The sequence below is a fragment of the Atractosteus spatula genome, chromosome 9, assembly GCF_055471065.1.
Source record: "Atractosteus spatula isolate fAtrSpa1 chromosome 9, fAtrSpa1.hap1, whole genome shotgun sequence".
Lineage (NCBI taxonomy): Eukaryota > Metazoa > Chordata > Actinopteri > Semionotiformes > Lepisosteidae > Atractosteus > Atractosteus spatula.
Window position 1 is genome coordinate 43157435 of NC_142714.1, and position 19537 is coordinate 43176971.

At 35.3% G+C, this 19537-nt stretch overlaps 1 protein-coding gene across 2 annotated transcripts in view; it reads left to right on the forward strand.

The window, feature by feature from the left end:
- LOC148828614 (glutamate receptor 3) overlaps window positions 1–19537 on the forward strand; it is a 130482-nt gene that overhangs the window by 95363 nt on the left and 15582 nt on the right. For both annotated transcript variants that reach the window (XM_088925601.1, XM_088925602.1), the window contains exons 10-12: window positions 1771–1977; window positions 5960–6333; window positions 10176–10374. In XM_088925601.1, the coding sequence (XP_088781727.1) occupies window positions 1771–1977; window positions 5960–6333; window positions 10176–10374 (780 nt within the window). The remainder of the gene's footprint in view (window positions 1–1770; window positions 1978–5959; window positions 6334–10175; window positions 10375–19537) is intronic.

Consider the following 19537-nt stretch of genomic DNA (forward strand, 5'->3'; position numbering starts at 1 on the left):
GTTAGTTTTAAGCAAAAGCTTAGGAGAAAGGCAAAATCCCTAACTTACCCACTTTCCGCTTAAATATTATGCTTCTTTCTTACGCGCTTGCATGTTTAGTTTTTGCATCCCGCCCTCTACCCCTTTTGACCCTCCTAGCATATCCTTGGCTCCTCCTTCATTAAAGGAGTGCCTCTGACAGCCCCATTCTTACGCACGAGTTGTTATTCTCCTCAGTAAAGTGAGTTACACACCCATGAAGCTCCCTTTTCGAATCATGCCTCTTCTTTACCTTAATTAGGGTTTGACCAAACTACTGAGACATACATTGTGTAAGTAGCTCATCATCAAGTAAATGGTCAGTGACAAATGGGATAGAATTCCTAGGCAAACCAGCAAAATAGCAATGGTTTCTGGCTCACTGGTAATGCAAAATAATCCTTTCTTGAGTGAATACATAAACAACTTCAGTCTCTGCTCCTTGGTTTTTATATCTTCACTCAAATCTATTTTGCATTGTGTTCTGGGAGTTCTGCTTTGAATAAGGGGTTCTTTTCCTGAATTTCCATGCTGACTTAGATTTCCAGTTATATGCTAAAAGTTAACTTTAAGTTATTCTGGTAGCATTCTATTTAAAGTGCATTAACTGTGCTTTCACTGTATTTTGGATATTAAATTTCCATCCTTATCATCCTTTTTTGCATGTTTTTTTTACATTGAAGCCAGTAATTGGACAAAACGTGTCTAATCTGATTATAATGGAATATTTTCTCTTTTAAAATTGTATCTACACCAAAGTACTGTCTTTATGGACTGACTTAGCCATGTGTTTCTTTAGAAGAAGGACTTACAAAGATTTAAGACACTAATGGAAATCTAAATACAGTACTTTATAAACAGTTCCAGGAGGGGTTGTTTCCAAAAGCAGATAAATTCACTGGATATTGAGATATGTTTTTGTTGCTCTGTATTATTGTATTTCTTTAAATTCTTAAAATATGGTCATAATTTTACTAGTGTGTACTAGTGTCAATACCTTGGCCATATCAAGGGAAAGTACTTTTAATTGTACGTAGAAGAGAAAGGGCACATTGAGCACAGAAAAACGTTGAAACCATTGCTAACCCCCAATGACATCCTAACTATTCTCTGCTCCAATTGGAGAATGTATTCTTCTCTATGAGCATTTTTTAATGATATGCAAATGCTGCAGTGTGTCTTTGAAGTCAGAAGCCACATACCATTTTCCTTGTGTATTTTAAAAATGGAAGATATTACTTTTTGAATTATAACTATGGAGATAAGTTATTGTAGTTGGAACGATGAACAATGTTAATGCACATTGATGCAATGTGCTGCACTTTGTTACTACTGATACTTCTCATCCCTCGTCAGTCACTGCCATTTACTTTATGAATGTAGAAATATCCGGTCAATATCCCCTGAATCTATACAAAACAAATGCAAATGACCACATTTTGTCCATATCAGAAAGTTAAACAAACTGGAATTGGAAGACTTGTGAAGCACAACCTCATGCCCCTTTCCAGCTATCCAGTCTTAACATTTCACTTTACTTTTCTTTTAAAAAATGGGGGCTTCCTGCATTTGTTTCTGAATCAGCTATGAAACCTGCTTAATAAAGCTCCTGTTTGTGGGGTTGTACATCACCCAAGTATGTCATCCAAGCATGAAAGCATGTGATGAATTATGGACTGTTACAATACATGGGAGAAATGTCTGATATGTAATGAATGTGTCACTATAAATTAGCATATGTTTAATTAACAGGAAGCTCCATATGTGATGTATAAGAAAAACAGTGATCATCTGGAAGGAAATGAAAAGTATGAAGGCTACTGTGTCGATTTAGCTTCCGAAATTGCAAAACATGTCGGGATAAAATACAAATTGTCTATTGTAACGGATGGAAAGTATGGTGCACGGGACCCGGAAACTAAGACGTGGAATGGGATGGTGGGTGAACTGGTATACGGGGTAAGTAGTAGGACTGCTCATTTTATAATCAATCCTCAGATTCTGTGTTTCTGTTCAACACCTGAATCATGTCAAAATGTACAAGATGTGTCTCAGTGAAGTAAATACTATGATGCCATGATTTAAATCTTCATCTATGAACTCTTGGTGATAGTTAAATAAAGGATTCTCCTTGCAAAACTATAGATTATTACCATCTGAGACACCAAGAATGGGAGTTGTGAATTGCATCAGAACCAACATTTGGGAAATGTGGATTATGAAACAACATATACAGTACATTTTTAGTATAAACCTTTTTTTATTTTATTTGCTTTTTACAGTCATTTTTTTTGTTTAAAGAATGGTTGGTTTCTTTCGCTCCGCTATACACAATAAGTTCAGCTTTCCTAAATACAGTAGACTCTGTTTTAGTGTGGTATTAGTCTGAAATCCCACTTTTGAAAAGTTAATATATTTTTATAGATATTTTTTTCTATCCAGTTATTTTAGATAACCTTGGAATATTTCAAGAGTATTCAGCTCCTAACTCTGAATATCGTATTTTCCTTTAGATCTCCTCATTTTCTCTTCATTTCAGATTTCTAACAATAGAGAAGCAATCACATAGTGGTTTACTTTATACATGGTGGAGACATATAAAGTTTAGGGAACCGTATCTGTTCAATTTTCCAGCCATCAGTGAAAAAGATTGTCTGCTTAGATGCACTAAGGGGAGAACATTATTCTTGAAAATGAAAAATTATACTCTCAGAAGCAATGGACAAAAAAGCAATACCCTCATTAGCCTGTTACATGAGAAGTCAAAACTCCTTTAAAACATACCACATCTGTGTAATAAAAGATCAGCTGAATGTTTGATTCTAATGGCTTCTGACCTTTTGACAAACTTATAAATTAAACTATGTTTGGTTGTTTTTTAAAGGTTATGCACATTTGTGCCCTTTATTACATTATTAAAGTCAATATTTATTGACTGCATTACAGCACCTCATTAGAATAGAGCAGCAAAACATTTAGTGTGTACAGTATAAAATCTAGTTCATGGATGCTGTGTGTGTCAAGCACCCCCAATATTTTGATCATATTACAGTTACAGTTACATTTTCACCTAGCTTGTTCATAACACAATTAATAGCACACAGAGTTATTATTTTTTTAAGAAATGAGAGCTCTTTAAAATATATTCTGGCAACAAGTCATCACTTAAAAAAATAGTACATGGAACTTTGGCATTAACTTTAGCTTTGCAGGTAACAGGAGTCTGAATGTAACCTGATGAATACACCTGTTGGATACAGTATACTGTATGTCTCTGTAAATTGTTTAGAGTTTTCTGTTTAAAATTATGTTTTTCTGGTGCTGGAACGAAAAAGACCAAGAGAATATAATCATCTGTAAGAATTCATGTAAGCTTTGAGACTTTGCAGAGTTTTACACTGCAAATCATTTAGACAATTAATTAGATTTCCATGTATGACACATGCATTTTATATACAGTACATGATATACAATGTGCATGAACATTTTTACTGTACAGTTTGTTGCTTTGAAGCTTGGAGTAATGACACTTTGCAATTAATATTTGTTATATAAAACAACCTACTGAATAAATTCAAAACAGAAAAACAGAAAAGTAAACAGATATTTAATATGAGAAAAATGGATATGTCATGATTACATAAATATTCAAACCCTTTGCTGAGGCACATCTAATTGAATGACCTCTGAGTGTAATTAGTAGTGGTTCCCATGATTTCAAAATAAAAAAACACCTTTTTCTTGGTTCCTTGGTCATATAGTGAAAAGGCTCAATCAGGAAGACTTGGGAACTTTCAAAGCAAGTCAGGGATAATGTCAATGAAAAGCACAAATCAGAAGTGTTGAAAAAAATCACAATCACTGAAGATCCCTGTGAGTACAGTCAATTCAAACACATAGACATTGTCTAGATTAGGCAAATTGAGCAGTTGGGCAAGGAGGAAAATGGTGAGGGATGCCACTGTGAGGCCAACAAACAACTTTGAAACACGGCTTTCAATGGCTCAATGGTTCAGTGGCTGAGATGGAGAAAATATCTCTGGGTCAACAGTCTCCTAGTCACTTTACAAAGCTAGCCTGTATGGCAGAGTGGCAACATTTTTCTCGAGCTGGAACTTAAAAGACCAAGAGAATATAAGGTGTGATAACATGATCATCTATATGTATATATAATTCATATCAGATGTGTAAGCTTTGAGACTTTTAGAGAGTTTTACTCTGCAAATTACAGGCTTCTTGAAGGGATTGGCTACACAAGGTTGATTTTAAAAAAACTGTTAACATGTGGCAGGAGGTTTTGTGTTCAGACAAAATTGGAACTTGGTGGTGTAATTGTAAAACGTAACAAATGCCTCTAAACCCACACAGCACAGCACCGAGTCAATGCCATCTTTACAGTCAAGCATGGTGGTGGCAGCTTCATGCTATGGGAATGCTTCCTCAGCAAGGACTAGAAAACTAATTAGAATTGAAGGAAAAATGGACAGAGCTGAGTACAGGCAAATGCTAGATGAAAACCTGTTTCTGTCTCCTAAAGACTGAAAAATGAGATGAAAATTCACTTTTTAGCAAAATTGAAAAGGTAAATGTCTTTCTTAAGAGATTGAGTGGCTCTGTCAAAGTCTTGATTTGAAACCTATTGAGAAACGCAAGCAACATGAAGGAGCTTGAGCAAGTCTGCGAAAATGAATGGGCAACATTGCATCAATCCAGACATGTTTAAAAATGTGTCTATATCATTTTATAATTTCCAAAAAATGGGACACCACAGGGGGGGTGTGAATACTTTTGCAAGGCAGTGTATGCTAGATGTGTGTTTTATATGTCGAGATGTAGCTCTATAATGATATGGATATTTTAAACCTGGGGTGCTTAATTCACCCTGTATAGATTTGTCCTTTTGCAAAGTCATTCTGGTTAAAGGTAAAAAGTTATGTGCCATTTTATACTTATAAATGTATTGGTTTCATGCTCTTAACTTCATCTTTAGTAAAATGACCTGCCTAACATCTTAAAATGTATCTATGTTTTCAGTACTGTGATTGAGGTAGACATCTGGAGATTAAGGGTTTTATGGTATTAATGCACTTAAGGTTTTGATTTTATCTGACTTCTTGCATTTTAGAACCTGCAGGTTTGATCACTGCTTGGCTAGGTACACCTACGAAAGGGGTTTTATTAGTCTACAAAAATAAACATTTTGGAACCACCAACCAAATCTCATTATCAGGTCTTCCTTTTTAAAACTTGGTTCCGTCTTGCAATTAATAAGTATACCATTTGTGACATACTGTATAAGTCATAAATGTCTTGTAAGCGACAGGCTTCTTAAAGGCATTGGCTTCCCAAGGTTGGATTTAAAAAAAAAACTGTAGATCATGTCACATCCACATTGACATAAAAAACCTAGTACTGTACTTGCACTTTTTGAAAATAATGACATACAGTATGACGAGAATGAGATACTGATTTCTGGTGAATGGAATTTTTTTGTACAGGAGGAAAGGGTAAAAATGCAACAGACTTTGTTTTGCTTGTTGTTTTGTTTTTTTGCTCCATCTAATAGCTTCACAAGAGTGCAATCTAATCAAATCGGGCAGTATTTAAAGTACTCAAGCTATTCACGCAGCTACTTTAAAGGAGATGACCAGATTAGTTCAGATGAGCATGATAATAAGTAACAATATACAGTATAGCTCTCTGGGGGAAAGGAAGAGCTAATGCTTGAGAATTCTGTAATTCATATGATTACCAATTTAAGATTTTAGAAATAAAAAAAGCAAAGCAATAATGTAGGGTTATGAATATTCTAAACATAATTTAAAATCACTTTTGGGCACCGTATCACAGCCTCTAACTAATGTCTCGGAAATATATTGTTACTGTCAAAAGTTATTAACAACTGAAGACTAATGCATACTGTACGTGTTCCCATTTCCAGAGAGCAGATATAGCCGTTGCACCTCTTACTATAACACTGGTACGAGAAGAAGTGATTGACTTTTCTAAACCCTTTATGAGCTTGGGAATCTCCATTATGATAAAGAAGCCTCAAAAGTCCAAACCTGGAGTGTTCTCCTTCCTGGACCCTTTGGCCTATGAAATTTGGATGTGTATAGTGTTTGCCTATATTGGAGTCAGTGTGGTCCTCTTCCTGGTCAGCCGATTCAGTCCCTACGAGTGGCATTTGGATGACAGTGATGAAGCAAGAGACCCCCAGACCCCTCCGGACCCTCCAAACGACTTTGGAATTTTTAATAGTCTCTGGTTCTCCCTGGGGGCCTTTATGCAGCAAGGATGCGATATTTCACCAAGGTTGGTTCTTCATTAACATCCATCACCTTTTTGCATTTTATGGTCATAAAAGCTGATGCCATGGTGCATATATGTTATTTTTTTCCTACTCCATTTTCTTTTAATTCGCTTTTTCCCCACCCCCATTTATTTAAAATGCAAGATCTTCATCATCTAGGCTCCATGCTTGCAGTCATGCATTGCAATCCACAAATAACTTATATACACCATGCCGGAGACTGTAAAATGCATAGGGTCAATTTCTGTTTCTCTTTCTACGACACTTGGAGGGCTACCGTGTTTTTGCTGCATATCCCATTTTACGGTCATCAGCTTGGTGCATATAATGTATTTAAGGTGGAGGACTAAAAAGTTGAATACCCTCCCCCATCTTAGCATCAGCACTCTGATGAAGCGGCTTCAAGCACATTGCCACATCAGGATGGCTTTTTGTCTTGTCTTTTGTTTTCTTCTTTTCCAACAGTGCATCATTTAATTTAAAGCTGTTATTTATTTGCTGTTATTATTTTTCATGCTGCATCCCTTTTCACTGTACCTCACAGGAAGTGTCATTGTTCAAGCTGTTATTACTTTCTGAAGTCGGGTGTTACTTAATTAGGGCCCCTTTGAACAACATCTTGTCATCCATCACTGTTTGCAGTACCGTATGTATCTGTTTCTCCTGCAAGGAGACAACTGTTCTATGGGTTATTGAAATGGCTCAAGATTAATTAAATACAGCTTATCTTTGAGATGTCTTGACAAGAAAAGTTCTATATAAAACCATCATCATTATTGTTATTCCAGTTGTTATGAACTTAATAGTTATTCATGTTCTGGATGAGATATCAGTTTGCTCAAGAAGCAGTAGCATAGCATAACTACTTTTAGAATGACATACTGTAGGTAAGTGGTTGGTCTGATAGTGATATACTGACTTGCATCGACCACAAAAATGTGGGATTCTAAATTAACTATTTAGAAGTCATAAATGTTAATTTAGCAGAGCATAAATACAGATAAGGAAACGAAGAATGTTCATATGAATGCCACATTAAAAATCTGAGAATTTAAAACCACAATACGACTTCAATTACCGTTGAATCTATCTAATTAATGTTTAAGTCCCATAGTTCCCTATGAATAATACTATACATTGATTTATTTGCAAAAAAGATTGGGTTTAATACTCCCTGTGTTAATCCTTATGTCCATTGCCAGCTACAAAATCTACTGCAGCAGGCAGAGCTTTCACTGTGCCTTCAAAAATGTGGAACAAAGGGATAAGCTGTCACAGAATAGATGCTGTAGGATGCATTTCGATTTTCATGGACAATTAAGAATCCCATTTCTGTGAAAGCCTACAGTATGTCAGCTCCTAACATGCCATGTAACAGACTTCTAAAGCCTGCCTAGGTAGGACTACTGCAGCAAAATAGCTGTCTGCAAGCCGAAAACAAAACAGGAATTTATACTGTATTTGGCATCTGTTACATTTAAAGATTTCCATGTATGTTTAGTTCCAAACATACACTTTTGGTCGTTTTATGGCATTGGGTTATGATTAAATAAAGTGACGGGGATTGTGTTTAGCTTTTGAACTGGCACGCTTTTGAAGCAATGCCCAATGGGACTCAGTAGCTCTTGTATAGCATGTGCATTTGTCTCTTCCACCAGTAATCAGCTGATGGTGGACAATATTTTAAAAAATTAAATATTTTAAACCATGAACTATGTTTGATGGCAGATCAATCTGAGAAGAAAAAAAATAAACCACTTATCCTACAGTAAGTCTTATTCTATTTGAAATTGCTCCCAAAGACAAAAGCGTATCGACTACAAAAAGGCTGCATTAAGGGATGATTCAGAAATGAATCTCATTCAAAGAACCCTTTAAGAGTATCTATTTCTACAACTAGTCACCTCACACAACACAGCTAAAAAGTAAATATTTCTGCAGTTGTAATGAAGTTTATCCAATCTGTTTGGAGGCAGTTTTACTTGGAAAATGTCACTGTAATGTTTATGCAGAAGACTACAGATTTTCAGAAGATGTAAAATTTGATGTAAAAAGAAGAAACGTCAGAAGATGTTTTGAGATACAATTGAATACATCTTAAGTCAAGTCAGACAACACTACAAAGAATAGTACACCACTTTTAACTGAAGGCTTCTATCATTATAGGTCAATAACCATTAATTATGTCTTATTTATTGTTTGGTACAGTAAAGGTAATTCTTAAATCAATATGTTCAGTTTTGGATATTTTATGGACAGCAGAAATCATTACAAGTTAATGCTTCCCTATAGCTGTCAGGAGTATAAAAGCTAAATGCTATTTGAGCACCCAGATTGCTTTCACAATGACAAAGTAATCATATGCCTTTTAAATGCATCATTATCACTGTGTTTGATTTGTTACTCATTCTTTTTCATTTCCTTCAAACCCACGGTTACGTCTTGCTTTCCTCCAAACATGTCATCAAAAGGTACTGTTTTTTTTTGCATTCATATGTAATTTTATTTGGTTAACATTGGTCACATTTTCCTTAGAAACATTTATTAACTGTATGATGTCGCACTGTTGCCTTTTCCCCTCAATTATGTGTAAGGTGGCTAAGGTCAGAATTACACAATCTAGAAAAATGCTTTTGGATAGCCTTAGCTGTAACATTTGACTATTCTAGAAGCTAAATTAAACATTTATAATGTATGAGTGGTGGGTTAAAAAAAAAAGATTGGAAGATCAATTTACCAATTTTGTGGTGATCTTAGTATTCAAAGAATTCTGTTTTAATGCTAGGGCTTCAGTTTTGTTTCCCATCATTGCTTTGTTTCTACTTTAGTGGCCAAGACATTTCAATTAATATTAACCCTCCATGTTTTTATATAATTAAACTTAAGATGTTACTTTGATGAGTTCAGTCCACTGTGATGTGCTGTGAGTTTCATTAAAAAACTTACAATAACACTTCAGTATATTGAATTCTCAAGCAAGTATTTTCTGTAAGTATTGTTATTATGCACTCACTGAAACTTAAAAGCAGTACTCCATTAGGGGAATCTACTGTATGTCCTTGAGATTTGGATCCTACATATTTGAAAAGCCAATGAAATTGACTGCATAGCCTTCCAAAAGTACTCTAAAATAATCATGAATGAAATCAAATAAATCAAATTATAATGTGAACTCTTACGTTTTCCATAACACACTTTTTGATGCCACAAAACAGATGTGTGTTGTTTTGTAGATGCTGATGTTACACACAAAACAGACTCTTTCACAAAAGAAACTTTTAATACATTTACCTTAGAATACATATTTCCTTTAACTTTCTGGTCATGAAATACTTTTATTTTATTTGCTTTCTATATCATTTTATATCATTGAAATCACCTACTGTAAGTAATGATCTTTTGCTTTTACAGTATATCCATTACTTCAGATAACATATTATGGAAAGAAAACCTCTGTTTTATTCCTGCATAATGAGTTTTAAACATGTATCTTCTTAAATGAACCGATTAAACTTGATTAAAAATGCAGATTGTTGTCCCATCATTCAGAATAATCATCTTAAACCAGAAGGCATTACTGGCGTGTTGTGGGAATGTTGCCTATGTGTTGAAAAGGCGTTCAAACAAGTCAACAAGCTGACAACAGTTGCCTTCCATTTGCTGCTTTCAACAAATATTGCAGTCTTGATTTTAATAAAAGTGAACAGAATCTTAATAGCTCCTTTAAAGTTCAAGTAATACAAAAAAATAACCATTATTTTGAACAACCTTGTTTTGGTGTAACATTCTCTACCACCCAAGCTGAACATACTAATGTATTTCCGTCCTTTCTGTGATATTTTAGGTCCTTATCTGGGAGGATTGTTGGAGGTGTGTGGTGGTTTTTTACACTGATCATTATTTCATCTTACACTGCAAACCTTGCTGCTTTCCTGACTGTGGAGAGGATGGTCTCTCCAATTGAAAGCGCAGAAGATCTCGCCAAGCAAACTGAAATAGCATATGGCACCTTGGACTCAGGTTCAACCAAAGAATTCTTTAGAGTAAGTGAATTTGATTATTTTTCTCATTCATGGTTAATTAATTTCCCCTACTGGAATGTGCTTCTTGTTTTGACCAACACATACAGTATAAAATAGGATTAAGTGAACAGAGTGTGGAGAATTTTAATAAAAACAGCATGAATGAAGCTTTATATACTTGTTTTGTGATAACTAAGGTCTTACAGCTGACACCTGTCTGTAAAAGTTATGCACAGCACGTGAGTTGTATAAAAAATGTCTGATATGCAATGGATAAACATCAATAAGTCTTATCAAAATAATAAAGCTGATCAAATTTCACTAATCACTGTCCTGCTAAGGCTGACATACAAAGTCAGATGTATAGCACCAGAAGTTAATTGTAGTTGATGTAAAAGAGTGCTTGGGGTGAATGGGGTGAGTTGAAATGAAGTACCTAAAAGAGAGGGAAAAAAAAGCATTTTAATAATAAAATGCAGTTTTGACAAATATTGCAATTAAACGTAAGTATATAATGAGTCATGAATTCATCTGAAATACAGTAGCTGAATGAGACAACAGAGTATATGCTGCCATGTCAGTATAAGAGATGTCAAAAGTATGGTACAGGATTCTTAATCATTCAAAAAATGATGAAGAATGAATAAATTACATTCTATTTCCAAGATTTCGTATTGAGTAAACCTGGTGAGGCTACCCTTTTAAAAGTGCTACAGTAAGTAACAGCATTTTTTTATTTGTTACAAAAAGCTAAAAGCCAATGTGTGCTTCTGCTGTTCTTTCTGCTGGACTTCATAAATCAATGAATGATTTGTTTGGCATGCAGACATTTACAGAGCTATGTTGTAGACCAGTCAAAAGTATTGTAAGGGAGATAATTGAAAGGTGGTTAGGGACCTGTAGATCTAAAATATACTACATAATGAGTGTCCTAGTTACATTCTCAGTCTTCAGATTGGAAATGGTATGTGTGAGCTATGATTCCAAGGGACTTTTAATTAAAAATTACAGATGACTGAAGAAGAAAAAAAACACTGATTGATAGGAGTTATATTTCAAGTTATATTTTAAATTCATTCTCCACAAAAGACATTTTAGTTTAATTAGACCCATATGGTAGAAAGCATGTGGAAATATCAAAGCAAGCCTTTTTAATCAACATCCTTTGGTATGAAATAATAAGCTGTACATTTAAGGATTCTCTTCCTAATTATTCTGTGCTGTCCTCTTACAATGGGAGGAAAGTCTGTCTGTTTAAACTCTATTAGTTGTCATTGATGTAGAAAGTGGAGAGTTTAAGATTTTTTTCCATTAAAAATCTTCACCAAGAAGCACCATTAATATACTACTAACTTTGGTCTTCAAATAATTTTAATAAAATATCATCAGACAAAAACAGAAAACATTCAGAACTATTTTGTTGACTGCATGCAATAGAAAGTATGCATGTAATAGTAACCTTGGCAGACAAAATTTGCAGAATGATAACCTTCATATAAAACAAATATACTATGCTGGTATATTATAGAATATGCTAAGAATTATTTTGAACCTAATACTATTTATATGTAATTGTACATATTTTATATTTTAGAATAAAGGAGCAAATCTGAAATATGACTGTGTTATCAGAGGAGCTTTATTAAATAGTCAAAATGATCATTTAGAGTAGGGGATTTAAAGATATCTTTGATAGTTCATCTGATTGAATCCTATTTATGGTGAAATTATAGGTTTCTATAATTGCTAGTTCTGCAGCCAGAAAGAAGTATGCATACAAATGCATACATACAGTATGCAGTCAAAGTTAATAACTGGGGCTGTAATAAGAAGATAATTCTGGTCCTTTACCTGTAGTGTGCATATGATATGCGTCCAGCAGAATGCAGATGTCATGTCTTTAATGAGTTTGAGTGAGCCCGCTATTTTAGAACTTAGGATACTGAGTTCAGGGTAAGCAGGGAAAATCAATCATGCTTTTGTGTTTGAACAAAAACCTCTTTCTTTAGAACATTGTCAGGGGCTAGCATCTGTCAGATTCATATTAAATATAAACCATTTTGCCCACTGCTTCATTTATAATTTTACTGATCAAGCAGAGGACATTCATTCTAATTTAACTCTAATACTTTATACTATATAAGAAAATGGCATGCTATTGATGTAGTACTATGATGGAAGATGTCTATTTGGAAATTCCAAAACGTCTTTTGAAATACAAAGATATGAGAAGTGAGAGTTCCAAAATAAAGAATGCATGAAAAATATTTTATTTCAATCTTACTGCATTGTAGTTTTCTGATGCACGCTTGAAAATAGAATCTGAAGTTGGATAATTTTAAATTTATGATGATCATGGGATCAAGTAAACTAGATAAAAATGTGTTATATAAGTGAGTTATATAACATTGACCGGTATATCAATTCTATTCACGCGATACAGAAAATTCTGACAAACTATATAATTTGGTTATAAAGTAATGACATACTGTAAGCAGCCTCTCTGAAAACAGTGAGACGCACGAATCAGGCAAAATATTATATGTTTATATAATGGCTTTAAGATATAAATTCCTTAACATTCAAACATCAGTCATGCCGTAGTGAGTAATCTGTCAATGGCAGTTTTTTAACCTGTGTCAGAATTTGTTCAGAAGGGTCAATGCATTGGCATTTAAAGCACTGCCTCTGACATTTACAGGATTCTCCTGTGACATTCTTGTACAAAGGCAATTTTATTGTGTAAATGACTTCTTCGTGCCAACCTCCACCACAAACTGCATGGTCAAGTTCCTTGGCCTTTATCCCAAGGAAATCTATCTTGGGATTTCTTCCAGGCATCATCTAAAAGGATACTCATAGGATATTGAAAAATTAGCACTATAACACTAACATTGTTGGTTTCTCACCAACACACTAAAAACCATTTAGTTTGTTCCTTCTTTTTTGCATTTATAATTCAATTACAGTTTACAATTAACAACTGTCCATTTAGCCCTACAGTATATTCTTCGTGAACTCCTTTTATGCTGTCCAAAAAAATCAATTTGATGACTTTTTTATACAAAACATGGATTGTTATACTTTAAGTCATTTGGAGATGAATCTTGCACTGACAGCCCTAATCTTGCAGGTACCTGTTTAGCCAACATTTTTACACATAATTCAAGAAAAAATAGCCAGTTCAGCTTCATAAGTATGACTAATTAACCATCGGAATTCACACTGGACACCTAAAGGTTTTAGAGTACCCTTTAGAGCTCTCAGATAGTTCGCAAACCACTGCAGTTTGAGACTCAAACAATAACTTAAAACTAGTTTTATAAATTCTAACTGCGGTATTGAACAAAATTCTTACAGTATATGTTATGAGCTACAGTACTTAAATACATTCTTTTATGTAAGGTGAAACTGATTTGTTTATTGGAATCATAGTGTATGACATATTTAACAATTTGACACTTAAGGTTTCTGAAAAAAAAATCGTATTCTGAAAAAGCACCCAGATATGAATGTAGCAGTCATTATTCCTCAGAGATAATGAAATAAAAAAGTATTTTAAGAATCATTGCTTCTTTTTGTCTTTCCTAGAAAAGTATAGAGTATCCCCATTAGATGTTATTTTCTTGCTTCTTCTTATAGAGTTGTGATGTTTGGAGTCACCACTAAACCAGGGCAAAATTAATAATAATAGATTATGGAAATCATTCCCCAAACTGACACAGCTTACGATAGTTATATAACAAAAAAAACATCAGAGCAATTGTTCTTTTTCTTGAGAATTTGAACAATAAAACTTACAAAGAAATATCTCACAGACCTAAGTAGTGGCCTGACAGGGGCACTATTTCTTTAAAATTGGTGGCAATAACAAATTTGTCAGAAATAAAGCTTGTGTAACAAGTGGTTAATCATACAGGCTAACATTTTTGTAAAAGCAGTAATAGAACTAAGAAATGGAGTAAGCTTCACTTTTGGTTTATCACCTATTTAGTTCTGAGATAGTGTCAGCTTGAAACACCATGTGTGTCTCTGGCTAGATCTGGGCAGCAAAAAGTGCATCAAATTTTAGCAGGTATAATATACTGTAGTTTTAATATGCATAAATAATGGGAAAAAGCACAAAGAAACGCTCCAAACTGATGTGAGCATTTTAGTTAGCACGATTAGCACAATTCTAGTTGTTGAATTTTGTTATATTACTGATTAAGTTTGGATTTTCATGCTTAACCCCATTTACTGCAGTAATGTTGCCTTAAAATATCAAATAACATTGGGGATTACATTAGAGAGCTCTGTGTATTTTTCAAACAAGATTTATGTAAATCCCACATGAAGGTAAATCAATTTACTAAGTCTTTGACCAAAGTGACTTTTTTAAAATGTAAATCCAGTATTAATAAACTGAAAAGTGGCTTGCAAACATCCTAATTTGTTCAAGACAGTCACCTTTTCATAAAGCCAAGACAAATGACCTTTGCAGCTCCTCTGCAGAGCTTATGCAAATTCAGTAAAGCTGCGAGGCTGCATTGATGCTCCTTATATTTTGTTTTTACACATTACAAAAACTGTAAATTGCTTTTTTAATTTCTGAGACCGGGTTTTAAATCAGCTATTATGTGCAGAGAAATGGTGAATACATTTTGTGTTCACTAACAACTGACTTTATAAACAAACCTAAAATTCTTCCAAAGCAACTCGATAGTCAAATACCCAGTATTGTACTTTGCTTTGAAGTCCCAGTCTTTCAGAATAAATATCCTGTGTGTTCTGGTAGAAAGGGAAATAATTTTGCTGCTCAGTAAGGGAAGACTTGACAAGATCCTTACTTTACTCGATTAGCTAAAATGTGGTAGCATGCTTGTGACCCGGGAAACAGTTCTAAGTAGGTGGAGGGTAACCTTGAACGAACTGAGATGATTGTAGGGGCTGGATTTAATGGAATTTTGCATGTAGTTTATAAATTAGAATGCAATACATGCTTCTGTCACTAATAAAACATATCCAGTGCTCTGTATAGCTTACTGGCAAGTATTTGGACTGGGAATACCTATAGTATTCTTTAGGAAAAAAGAAATGCACTGAAGATTTTAAAAGCACTCATAAAAATTGAAAAACATATGCATACTATATTTGTACTCTATGTTGTGTTTGGACAGCAAACTAAATGTGTTGTGGTTTGTAGTGGTTAATGAAACAAAAGTGCAACAGCTTTGTTGATATTAGTTATCATCCCTGATTGTTATGTCCTGTATTCAAGCAGCAGTGAAAAAGCCTGACTAAATCCAAATCAATAAAGATTAGCCTTGCATTAAGGATGAAGAAAGCTGTTTACGTTGACTTTGAGATGCTTTAATTATTTGCCCTTCTCAGCAAAGTTTAACTGACAGGCTGTGTGGCAGATGAAAATGTGCTCTGGTTACAGAATCCCTGTTAACATTTTTAGTACAGCTTAAAAAAATATTTTAGCTTGGTGTTGGATTTGATATCCCTCGCTGAGCAAACAGCAACATTTCATTAGATTGGGTTTTTGTTTTTTATTCATCTTTCATTTCAAGGATCTTTGACACGCAGAGAAGCTAAAGTCTTCATTTCAGGAATGACAGGAACTGGAGGCTAGATGGTTACAAGCCAGTGTTCTGACCTGAGTTATATTTTAGAAAAGGCAATACAGATATTTTAAGATTGTTGGGTTGTTTTCACACACATGATCCTGACCTCAGTTTCAAGCAGATTTATATCCTGAGGACAGCATCAAGTTCTGTCACATTATTTAAAATGCATCTGTCATAAACCCCAGTGCTTGCATGGGGTTTATTCAGCCTTTAATGCAAATTAAGCACATTTGAAGGCCTAGATGATAGAAATTGTACGACAGTACATGTTCCTTTTCTAGTCTACTTTGTTCCCCTGATAATAGTTTTACTATGAACAATACTTAAATTCTTAATTAGCCCTAAATGCTTGTTTCAAAAAGAAAAGGCTATGGGTTAACTACTGGTACAGGCGACCAAAAGATTTTCCCAAGTTATTTGCTGTTTACTGTATATTATATGTAATTTAATTGCAAGCTGAGTAATAGGATATTTGCAGTCGTTGTAAAGGAACATTATTTGTATTTTATACAATTTGGGGTGAGGAGGGAGATGCCTTTTTATAATAATGTGTAAACAATTTCAATAGTCCAGATTAAGTGTATTCTGCAAATCACATCTGCTAATATTTTGGGTGAAAAGGTGTGTTGTAAGTTGATCAGCCTGTTGTCAGAGCGCAGCAGTACACTTTATTCTTTGAAGCAGAAATGAAAAGTATTGCAGCATTCACCCTGTGAACAAAAAGGCATTTCTTTCACCACTGTGCAGCCTGTTAGCCACAGTGGCTTCAGCTTATAGTGGTCCTCTTGTGGCTTCTTGTCCAGTTTCTTCTACATCAACACAAATGGTCTCACTCTCAGCAGGCCCAACTTTCAGTTCTTTCTAAGCAGGTTTCTTGCTGTTTGTCCCTCGACTGTATGTCTCAGTGGCTCGGACCTTCGGCTTTGGTGTCAGCTCTCCATCTGGAGCTCCTTCACAGAGCTTCTTGGTGTGTAGTTCTCACCCTGTTGCCGGGTATCACACACACATGCTAACCAGGAGTCATCGTTTGAATTGTGAGGAGCGCAGCTCTCAGGTATCAGGAGCATGGAGAATGACAGCTGCCTCCTCTTGGATGGCAATTAAGCTGGATGCCTCTCACATTTTACCCGAAGAATGAGTCCTGGCCCAGTTTAACCCTGACCAAGAGAGGGTATTCTGGACAGAACAGGACACTGCTCTTTTTATTGTTCTGTGCTATGCTAGGGACTGAAATGCCTTCAGGAAGTAATGCCAGGACCAGCATACAGTATCTTTAACCTGGTGGATACAGTATCTTTTCACCTCAACGTACCAGGTGAAATGGGCAAGCCAACAAAAAATAACAGAAGGCCTCTGTTGCTAATTAAATCACTAGGCACTCTCTTCTCTCCTGTTGGTTTTCTGGCATGTAGGACAGGTACCATTTCTCCACATTTAGCCTAGTTCCAGGCTATTAAAGCCTGGCTCAATTTCATTTAGTGCCTTGTTTCTCCATGAAACTTTTAGTACTGAATGGGTTGCAGAGAAAACGTACCTTAAATTTAGCAATCTTAAATTCCTGGGAATTAACTACTTCTCAGCAAGTATTGAGATCAAACCTAAAGAGCACGTTGTTTTTTATGTGGAATTGTGAGTGGCTTTAATTGCTCAGTGGGCCAATTGTTGTTCCATCTACCATTACCACCTTCTCATACAACCTGCTCTGAGTGTCATCTCTGAGTTGTGCCAAGGCAAAACCTGTTTCAGACTAAAAGGAGAATTCAGTTACTGGGATGGATGGTTTCCTTTTCTCCTGATGTTTCAGTAACACCCTTCAAGAAGACCTAGTGCTAGCCCATGAGTCTTCATCTCAGTAATAAACAGACACCAGCTGATGCATTGTCCTATTTCCTAGTCACAAAGAGACCAAGCCAACTGGTCTTACTCACAGTGGGTGGAACAGTCTGTTCATTCTTTATTTCTGTGTCACTCTGTTGCTATCAGCCCCTTGACCTTCTCTATTAATGTCTTGGACCTGCGGCTTAGTAGTTAGCTCTCCCTCTGGGACTCCTCTGCAGAGCTTCTTGGTGTGTAGTCTTCATCGTTTTGCTGGCTACCACACACCATCTAACTGGGGGCATTCATTTCAATCACAGCTGTCAGTTATGGAGAGGAGCAGCTGCCTCCTCCCAGTCAGTGAACAAGTTGACTTCCTGTTACAAGATATCTTTTATTTTGTTGTAGAGGTTAGATTTCTCAATCAATTGATATTTGTCAGCATTAGACAGTTCACTTCTAATTGTGTTAATTTAGTGGCTCACTTATCAGCATAAGATTATCTATCATTTTAAAAAATAATGCTAAAGAAAGCAGTGGTGCATATTGACAACAGAAGTATAAACAGATGAAGCAATATGCTGTGTTTATGTTTTGGTCTCTGCTTAGATATGTTGTATTTTGTATTAATTATATCAATGTTTGATGCTTCCACTTAATGTTGATATCTTTGTGGAGATCTCCATTCAAGTGCCAGCTTTTTGGCAGATATAGGATAAGATCTTTATTAGCCATATACAATTTCTTGTATTAGCAATGTGTCTTTTCACAAACCCCAACTTGCTCTCCATAAGACACACAGACAGGGAGAGAAGCGTTGGGACAGAGTGCAGGGTCAGCCATTTATATGGTGCCCCTGGAGCAGTTGGGGTTAAGGGTCATGCTCAGGGGCCCAACCGAGTAGGATTCCTCTGCCAGCCACAGGATTCAAACTGGCAACCTTCCAGCCACACACACAGATCCTTAGCCATAGAGCCACCTCACCGCCCGTATGTTCCCCATCCTCACATTTTCGGCCTCTAACCATTAGTTAAACAGGGGCCCTGGGAGTTCCCACAATCTGATACCTGAGCATTTGCCATGATGTCAATCTGAGAGGTTCACAGCAGATGTCAGATGTCAAGACTTGTCCTTCTCCCCAACTATCAATGTATATGCACTTATGCTCCCCATTTTTCCTAATCCTAGGAGCTTTCCCTGTTGGGAGAACCCATAGATATAAACATTTTAGCTTTTTATAGTATAATGAATAATGTTATTATAAAAGATCAAGGACTTTTTTTTGATGGGGTTGAACGTAGGAGTAAAATGCATGATAAAATAAAGCTTATTAGTGTTCAATTCTTGATGCTTTTTATGTTCTCTGATAGTATGCTTTGTACATTGGGATAAAACCTTAAAAACTGTTACTAATTGAAGTTTAAAAAATCTTTGCTGAAGGCAAAATATGCACAGAGATATAGAATCAAAGGTGAATTTAAGCACACTAATTTTTATAAAGACTTTTTTTTAAAATGGTGTGTTTGATTATTTCCCATTTACTATACTACAACAATTAAGTGGGACATAGAATCATTTTCTTTTCATTTCTTTTAAGATACTGCTAGGTACTACTATTGATAAATTGACTTCATAAAGCACTGAGGCAGCACACATCCTCTCTGCAGCAATCAATCCCTAATCCCTCTTGATTCTGTTTTGAGACTCCATTGTCTGGAAGCTTGTTTCAGATGAATCCCTAACCTTACAGAATT